This window comes from Alosa alosa, chromosome 13 (assembly GCF_017589495.1).
Source record: "Alosa alosa isolate M-15738 ecotype Scorff River chromosome 13, AALO_Geno_1.1, whole genome shotgun sequence".
Lineage (NCBI taxonomy): Eukaryota > Metazoa > Chordata > Actinopteri > Clupeiformes > Clupeidae > Alosa > Alosa alosa.
Window position 1 is genome coordinate 17,456,587 of NC_063201.1, and position 10,000 is coordinate 17,466,586.

A 10,000-nucleotide genomic window follows, 5' to 3' on the forward strand; every position below is an offset into this window, starting at 1 on the left:
CATGGCCACCGTTAACAAAATTCAGCTGGCGCTCTCGCCGCCTTTCTTAGCTTCACAGCTGGGAGGACGGAGCGGGATATAGCGCCGGCATTTACCTACAGAAAGCGGCTTATGTATGGATTATATGAGAGGAGAGTGTGTTTAGATTAAAGAGGGAGCGCCTCAGCGGTCCTCTGAAAGGACATGCTGTGGATAACACTGTGTTTGATACATAACAAAGTCAGTCCACCACAATAAAAGGCAATAACTTAAATCACATAATCCAACACACAGATTGGATTACAATATAATATGCTCGACTGTTGTGAAATATTTGTATAGCCTACATCATTTTGTTATGTGTTGATACAATATCATAGCATCATAACTGAGTTGATACTTGCTAAAATGTAATAACATTCTACTTAGACTTCTTTAGTCCTTCATTACTTCTGTCCAGGCTCTGTATTACTGCAAAGAAAAACTCATGACACTGTAGACAATAGACAGATATGGACTAGGTCAATGTCAACTACACCATATGGATTACTCTCCCAGAGCAGTTAATGGCTTTGATGTTCCAATTTCACCAGGACGGGCATTAGTTAGTGAGCGCTAAAGCTGTTAGCAACGTCTCCGTTTCTCCTGCCAGTGAGGAGTGGGTTGCCATGGCATGGACTCCCATTGAAATCCCGGTGCTAAAACACTTACTGCCACTGGCGCTGCCACCTCGGCCCCTGTTAGCCGCTAATAGAGGCATGTTTTTCCCATCTGAGGTCATTAATATTTATCATTAAAGCCATGACTCACTGAGATGAGAACTCAGTCCTGAACTCTTTTTCTTTTTATATCCTTTTTCACTCCATCATCTCACTCTGAATAGAGGGGTGAATTAACAGGGCTGATGGAGAATAGCAACTGAAAAAAGCCATTAGTAGAAAATGACATAATACATCTTGGCCTTTTTGGATTTGGTTTCTGGCTGTAATGTTAGGTTTAAATCAACTTTATAGGTGAGGCTATCTTATCATATGCCAGCACTTACTGGCTGTCTTGATAAGGTAAAGTGGTGATTCAGATTCAGTCTCTGGATACAGTACCTCAGCCAATATTGCAACTCTCTCTCTCTGACATTTTCACACAATCTATTGCTTGAAGAAATTGAAAACTGTAGGTTATGGGAGGTTGCTGATGAAAAGATAAAGGAGAACCCTGAGTTTGTGTTTAGTTTATCATAGTGCCACCACCGGGTCAGCATCTGGACAATTTTGTTAATGGGATGTTCTTTAACCAAGTCGTGTTAGTTCAGTCGAAATCAGTCATTATATTCCTTTTATCTCTAGCGGAACAGGAAGAGTTGTGCTACTAACACCAACACCACTGGGTCCACTTGTGCACACATACCGACATTAACCTTGAGCTGTGGGTCAAAGTATTGGCTACAACATGAAAGAGCATGTATTAACTCATTCATTCATTTGAGCACACCTACTGATCAAAATGTGTGGCCTTACTTCAGGAACTCTTGTAGTATGAAGCGAGTGCGTACTTCATGAATGTATGCGTACCCTCAGTTGATTACTTCCCTTGGTTATCATGGCTGTTCTGGGGCAGTCGTGGCCTTGGAACCGAAGGGTTGCCGGTTCGACCCCTGACCAGTAGGAACGGCTGAAGCACTCTTTCTCATGAGCGGCTGTCTGTGACAAAATCTGTATAGGCTACTCAAGAAACTATAATGTGTGTCTCCATATGACCTGAGTTTATGGGGCAGCCGTGGCCTACTGGTTAGCACTTCGGACTTGTAACCGGAGGGTTGCCAGAACCCTGACCAGTAGGCACGGCCTCACTGCTCCCCGAGCGCTGCTGTAGCAAGGCAGCTCACTGCTCCGGGCTAGTGTGTGCTTCACTTCACTGTGTGCTCTGTGTGTTCACTAATTCACGGATGGGATAAATGCAGAGACCAAATTCCTTGTATACACATGTACTGTATACTTGGCCTAGAAACCTGATTTACATTTTACTCCCTGGCGTGGGAGGGATACGCAGACTGTCCATTCTCCCCTGTGGGCACTCTCGGCTCAGGAGAGGTCGTCTGGGAAGACTGGGGCGATAATGGCTGCCTGGTTTGTTTTTGATTTACTGTAGTGGATGGTTGGAGTGCTGTGCAAGGAACATATTGAAGGTATTGCAATATTGCAACATATTGGGTTTTTTCTGGGGTTTTTTTTCCTTTCCCTTTTTAAAACACCCTCCCACGTGAATATGTGGATATTGCAGATGCACACACACAAACACACACACACACACACACACACTCACATACACACTGTGACATACACACAGAGAGGCTTCATGATGATGTTGATGTGTTGATGCTAGATAGCATTGCTGTGCGTTACTGATGTCTTGTCTAAAGATAGATATTGCTTTGAGGTTTTTTTTTCTTCCCTTCCTTGAAGGATCAGACAGTGTGTTTGCTCATTAAGGGAGAACACAGTTCTGGTTGTTCCTTTAATGGGATGCGTTTGCTCATCGTTTAGCTGTCATTGACAAGATCAAGCCCATTAATACAGCATCTTTCTCTCCTGCCAGGACGCCATTGAAACATATCGTCTGCATGGGTTTCTAGTTGTTCTAGCACCTTCTTTTGAGTGCACCTTGTGCTCCATATTGATTTGACTGCATGAGGATGAGGATGCCAGAGGCCTCGCTGTGCTCTAATGCCCACATTCCTGATGCCGTCCACTGAGGGTGGTCCTCTTTGATTTCCACGGCGGCTGAAACAACAGTGATCTGCCCCCGAGCTTCCAAGTCAATCCCTAACTCATTTTAATCACAGTTTGGGGTCATGCAATTGACCTGCTGTGAGGAACAACCAGAGAAATTTAACGAGGTGGATGGCAGTCAATTGATTACCTAGCCAGTAGCCACAGCAGAGTCAGGACAGAGCTAAGCGGTCAGTCCAAGAAGCTCTACTGCCCTCACGTCCGTTTCCTCCCAGCTGCTGAAACACACCGCCTGAGGACGTGCTAGCCCAGGCTATCGATCTGTTTGGGTCGTGTAAGATCTTCCTGTGGTTTGACAACCTCCATCCGAGTGTGGCGTGTACGTGTAGTACACCTGGTAAACACAAAGCAGATTTGTGAGGCTTTCTTTCAATCTCTAAGGTTTCTTTCCCTCTCTCGCTCATCTCTATTTCTTCACCTTTCTCACAGTCTCTCTATCCCTCTCTCGCCCCTCTCTATTTTTTCACCTGTCTTACAGTCTCTATCTCTATTTCTTCACCTTTCTCACAGTCTCTCTATTCCCTCTCTCGCCCCTCTCTATTTTTTCACCTTTCTTACAGTCTCTATCTCTCTATTTCTTCACCTTTCTCACAGTCTCTCTATCCCTCTTTCACCTCTCTCTCTTTCTCACAGTCTTTCATTCAATCTCTCCCTTTCTCTATCTCTTTATCCTTCTCTCTGATTTGCCAGAGAAGGCCAAGCTCAGTTTGCAAAGAAGCTTTCTTAGCACCCCCAAACACACACACACACACACACACACACACGCACGCACGCACGCACGCACGCACACACACACACACACACACAAAAAATGTTTAATTTATTCTACTTTCATTTAGTTCAAAGAAGTTCAGCTCTGTGAGTCTCAAACTGTCACATGTCTAGCACGCCAGTCGCAACACACACCACTGCGGTTGGATCAGAAGGCATCTGGAGAGCTGTCGTATGTTTGTCATATCAGTGATGGAGCACCTCACAACAGGAGGTGACGCCTGATGAAGCGTCTGCCTTTGTTTTGTTTTTTTAGCTTGTTTGTTTGCATGATATGGATTCTGGGATGAAATGGTGGTAGCATTATGCCACCACCTGTCGAACAACCATTCTGTATCCATTCTGAAAAGATTTGGGGGCTTAAAACAAAGACAGCACAAACCTTCATAAATGATCCATTTGTTGTTATGGATTGAGGTGGTTGAGCAGTGGTAAGGCCACCATCTGACAATTGGATGACTCGGGTTTGGGAATCGAGTTGAGACTTGCCATTGCAAGTGTTGCTTCTAAATACCAGTGAGCGTTAACTTTAAGACGTTTTATTTGCACTTGAAATCCACTGAAGAGATGCAAACATTCGGTGCATTCTGTGGCATTAATTTGAAATGATAGCTGTGACCTTTGCAGTGCGTTTTATCTGTATTGTTCTTTATCCAGTGTGCAATTGGCAGAAAATAGCTCTGTCTCACATTCTGCTACCTTGGCTCACATCAACATCTCAATAACGTAATTCAGAAGTAGAGAGGGAAAGCCAGACTGCAGACTCTACTGTAGAATCTCTGTTTTTGTCTTTCATATATCTATCTATCTGATGCATACTTTTGTTGCTATGCTGTTCCATTTCAAACACATCAATTTTTAGTCTGGCATAAAAGATGCTTTAAAGTGATGTCAAACCAACTCCCAAGACATTCTCTAAAATCATTTATCATATTATCAGAGTAGTCATATCGAACCTTTAAAAACTCTCCGGAGACTCTAAAAAGGTCTCCGTCGTGGCGTCAAACCTGTGTTTTTCCTTTAATTGAACTTGAAGGCTCTTGCCTGTCCCTATTAGAGTTTAAACGTTTGGCAGTGATCAGTCCATCTCCTGCAGTAGAACTAAAATATCTCCTGCCCAGTGACCCAGTTTACTCCAGGCCCTCTGAAAATATCACTCTTACCTGATATAGGTCTAACTTGGGGTGTAATTACAATAGTCAAGGGAGACTCTGAACAGAGTACAGTAAAGGGCGTTCATGTGAAGTGTGATTGTGATTAAAGAAGTGTGTCATAATTGCATGGTTAATGATGTTGAAAAAAAATGTTTTCTAAAGTATTTATGTCAAACTGCAATAATCCAGTGATCTTCAGTATATAGTATTTGTAGTAGATGGCCAATAATATCTGCTTAACAATAGTTAGTAATAGGATCAAACACAGTCCATGCTGTTCTGACTGCAAAACAGTATTCATAAGTAGGCTTATATAGTGTCAATCACTCTAGTATCTAATGTCTGAACCTATAGTTGTATAATGTATGGTTTAAAAAGTCAACATAAAAAAAAAACTGTATATTTATCATGCACATCAGCTCCTTGAAGATCTTATACATTTTAAAACCTTTCTCTTAAGGACTAAAGATGAGTTTTTGCACAGTGTGCCTTGTGCTTTTTCATGAACTGAAGCATTAATGTGATTGCTGTCAACCACCCATGCCCTTGCTGCAGCCTAGCTCATTATAGTTGCCATTGGCTCCAGGCAGGAATGAATAGTTTGTGCATGCTGTCATTTCGTGGAAAATGATTAAATCCCTTGTTGTTCCCACCCTCCCCCCTCCCACCCCCCACTCCAGCGCTCTGCTGTCTCTCGCTCCCTTCTCAATCTTTCCGCCTGTCTACCTCCGTCTGACATAGACTACCCGTCCATCACCGCAGTTTGTCACAAGGGCAACAGCACGGTTACACTTCAGAGAGAACCCCCACCCCTCACCCTCCCCTGCCTTCCTCTGCTGCCTTCTCCCCACAACACGCTCCTTTTCTCTTCAAGAGAACTTTTCTTTCCTCCTCTTCTCCTCACTTTCTTCACAAGTGGGATATTTGTCTGCTGTAGGGTACACAGTTGCTTGGGGAATTGGCAAATCTAGATGGAAAAGTGAGCTGTCAATCATTCTATTGTGGCTCTCTCCACACACAGAGGCCTGACTCATCTTTATTTGCTAATCAGTGGCCGATCATTATCTGCAGGTTGACCGTCACACTGAATGGATTTGTCCCTAATCTGGCCTGGGTCAGGTGGACACATGTCAGATCAGAAATGCATCTTTGTTTGGAGTCAGCTGTTGAATGTCATTGCTTGTTCTGGCGTGCATGTTTAACAGGCCCTATATGTCTGTGTGCTGTTTCAGATGATGAAGTTCGCCTGGGACAACTACAAGCTCTACGCCTGGGGCAAGAACGAGCTCCGCCCTAGTAGCCGTAACGGCCACATCGGGAACATGTTCGGTGAGTAACACAAACACATAAGAACCCAGTTAGACGTGCTAAATTTGAATACTCTCATAGCATCAGAACCCAATCATTGGAACCCAATTCAGACCAGAGACGGAGCCTAGTCCGTATACATAGAATGGGTTGGATCGGAAACCATAATTATCCAACAGAGGCTCCCCTGTAAGATTCCTCTCATGGTTCTGTGGAAAATAAAGAACAGACAGATAGACTGTCAGAAAATAATTTGGGATGCGTCTGTGATGGATCTGATCCGGGTCAGATTGCTGGCCAGGCCCTGTCAAGAGTTTGGCTCACACAACTCACCTGCAGTGATGTCTCTCAGGTGTGCGCTGTCCTGATTGTTTCTCCAGGAGTGGCAGGTCAGTCTGGCACAGAGCACTACTCACTGATGTGAGTAGTGAGTAAACCACGTCATGGAGAATGGGCAGCCGTGGCCTACTGGTTAGCACTTCGGACCTGTAACCGGAGGGTTGCCTGTTCGAACCCCGACCAGTAGGCACGGCTGAAGTGCCCTTGAGCAAGGCACCTACCCCTAACCCTCACTGCTCCCCTGAGCCGCTGTTGATGTAGGCAGCTCACTGCGCGGGATTAGTGTGTGCTTCACCTCACTGTGTGTACACTGTGTGCTGTGTGTGTTTCACTAATTCACGGATTGGGATAAATGCAGAGACCAAATTTCCCTCACGGGATCAAAAGAGTATATATACTTATACTACTTATACTTAGAACTTGTGAGGCACATTGAGAACAACAGTGAAGCAGTTCTGATTTCCCTGATTATTTCAGTCTGCTCAGAATCTGTTGACTGTGTGACACTTCTGCCAACTGTGAGCCTCAACCCCGACCGATCCAATCACCTGTCACACACAGACACACACACACACACAAATACACACACACACACACCACTGTTACCCATCCATCAGTGTGCCATCTCAATTACATCTAACAAACCATGGAGCTGAATGCACTCATGAGTTTAATTGGTGTGTGTCAGAGAAGGCTCCAGAAATCTGGAGTGATTTAGCATATCTCCTAGTTTCCCCTAGCCTGACGAGCCATTAAAATGTAGGGTCTGGGCACTCACCGTTCGCAGTGCTCAGTCCGAGGGGCGGGATAATCAGTTGTCTTTCAAATTCCCTCTGCACGCAATAGGACACCTATTCCCACCAGCGGAGCTAGTTGGCTAGTTCAAACGTTTGCCAACTTAATAAAAGCTTAACTTGTGTCACACTGTTCGCCAACAGCAACATCCATCTTATTTGTTTTCAAGTAGCAGGGAATTCAAGCCAAACCGTTGCAACTCTGCCATCAATCATTATGTTAAGCCCACCTAACGACTCTATACACGATTTCATTGGCCTGATTGAGTTTCGATTTCTGGAGCTCACAAGCCAACGGAGAGTTGCTAGACTAGCCCTGGCAGCAAATGCAATTGCAATTTGCTGCCACTAGGGGCGCGTCTAGATTTCTAGGCTAAGTTTCCCCTGCTGTCTAGCGGGGAATTCAGACCCAGGCCTTGGTCCTATGAATAGGGCAAACTGGGATTCAAATGAGAACGTAGAACGTTGGTGATACCTCAGGGTGTGGACTATGTGTCGGAGGTTATCTGGTTGGACGTGTCCAGATCATCCGGCAGGGCTGTCCTCCTTCCCGCCTTGTTGTGAGAGAGATGACATTTCCCAGCTGATAATAACTCTGCCTCTGGTGCTAACAAAACATACCACGGCTGACATTTGAGGGTATTACAGTGATAACATAATTAAAAAGGCACCCAGCCCCCAGGTCCAATCCTGACCTAAGTTTTAGCTGTTACCAAGGTATTTCTGCCTCAGGCAGGCTCCCACCTAAATGAACAAAAGGAGATCTTCAATTCCACATTGGTCACTGAATGGTCAAACAGACAAGAATCTGTGTTTTCATAGTGACAGAAAACATTTTTTTTTTCTGCAGACCACCCAAAGAAGAGCAAAGAAAACCGTTTTGGCTTGCTTACTGTCCATGAATCCTACAGTTACTGTCCATGAATCCTACAGTTTTTGTCCTGGTTGTTGATACTGTATGGTCAGTCATGGCTTTTGTGATGTGGCATTTATATGGCAGGGCAGCGCTTCAGAGTTCTGCTCCTCAGAGGATTGACAAATTCACTCTGTTTAGCGTTACTAGACATACTTCCATCTTCCCCTCAGTCATTTCTCTCCTCCCTTATACTGTCTTGTTCCATATTGTAATCTAGAGATTTCTGTTGCCATGGCAGTAATGTTCTAAAGGACCTTGAAGGCCATGAGTGACATCAGTCAATACTACATGACACAGCAGCAGGAGACCTTAAGTTGCACAGGTCACCTTTCCCTGTACATTCATCAATCATCAATACTTATCATTTAATTGCTGCCTTTATCAGCGCACTGCAATTAGTCATGGGAAAACACATGCTGTTACGCTATAGCCTGATATTGCATGCAGCGCCTTGTGCGAAAATCAGCCGTTCGCTGATAATGCCCACCATCCAGGAAAGCAGCCTTTCCTTTCAAGTCTAGGAAGGAAGAACGGCTTACAGCAGCAAAATATCACTAATCCGACAAGCAAATATCATTCGCTTTGCATTCCGATTTGGAGTATATATGCGTCTAATTTCCCCTGCCATTGCTAGTTTCCCGTTATTTGCTAGCGTGTAACATCTGGATCAGCCTCGGAGGGCAGTGTTATTTTCCTGCGCCGCCATGCTGTGAAGTGGCACGGAGGGAAGCCAGGTATGAAATTGGCTGCTGTGTTCTTTAATTTAATCCCGTAAGTAAACAGGGAGTGTGCGGAGATTGGATCCCCATTTAGCCCCGATCGCAGAGGAGCATGTCATTGCGCTCAAAGTCACTGGAACATTCCGTCAGCCCTGCGTATGCAGCCAAGGCCCTTTACAGAGAGACAGAGGCCTCTGAATCCTCCATTTCCCCCTTTCACACCACCCTGATTCCTTCATCTATCTCTTCACTGCTTTTCATCTCAGTTATTAATGTTTTTCTCTCCTTCTTCTCTAAATCGTCTCTCTTTCATTTATTTTCTTTATCCTTTCTTTGACTTTACACCTCTCCCTCACCTCCATAGTTACTAGATATGCAATCACATATATATCAGTGTCTAAGGATATGCACCAAATGTGGCAATTTACATCAGTTGACGTGATGACTACCATACACACAGTCTACCAATGGGACAACATCATGTTTGGAAGAAAAACTTCAAAGCAAAACAATGCCTCTTAATCATTATGAACTTCGTGATCAGTCTTTTTATAATAACCTGCCATGTATTTTTGCATAAAGCTACGGCGCAAAGCCCATGCTTTAGCTCCACTAAGTGCATGAACCTGATGCAGCAGATTGGACTGATGAGGCCTTTGTGCGGAGAATGCAATGCTTTCGACTAATTAGCACCGGGTAGCGTTAGCCCATTTGCACATGCTCAGTGGAACGGGGCCAGGCAGAGCTCTAGGGCAGGGATGAGAGTGTGAGAGGCCTCTGGTCTTCCATGTGTGGGCGTCGTCGGCACAGCATTTGAATATGCAAATGCAGATTAACAGTGTGAACGCTGAGAGTTGTTCCAGTTCAAATCACAGAAGAAAACTTTTGCCACCAAATGCTGGGGGGACAAATGCTACATATGGGGCAAAAAAAGCAATGCACTTTGTACAAAGTGAGTCACTCAGCCTAGCGCACAGAGGGCACACAGTTCTCTAAACCTGTAATCAATACACATGGAAAAAACAATATGATAGGTGAGTGTCTAAACCAGCAGTCTAATCTGTGGCTGAGAAAAACACATGGTATTAGATTTTTAACAAATATTTGTTTTTTTGTTCAATAATTTCTTATTTATTGAACAAAAAAAAAAAAACAGGCAGAGACCAAGAAACCATTGATTCAGGGAGAAAGACATTTTTCTGCCAGGCTTGTTGGGCACGAGAGTTTTATCAGT

The 10,000-nt window shown here is 44.4% G+C and overlaps 1 protein-coding gene across 2 annotated transcripts in view; it reads left to right on the top strand.

The window, feature by feature from the left end:
* Nucleotides 1-10,000, top strand: part of LOC125305831 (mannosyl-oligosaccharide 1,2-alpha-mannosidase IA) — a 197,521-nt gene that overhangs the window by 91,208 nt on the left and 96,313 nt on the right. For both annotated transcript variants that reach the window (XM_048260825.1, XM_048260826.1), the window contains exon 2: nucleotides 5,923-6,019. In XM_048260825.1, coding sequence (XP_048116782.1) covers nucleotides 5,923-6,019 — 97 coding nt within the window. The remainder of the gene's footprint in view (nucleotides 1-5,922; nucleotides 6,020-10,000) is intronic.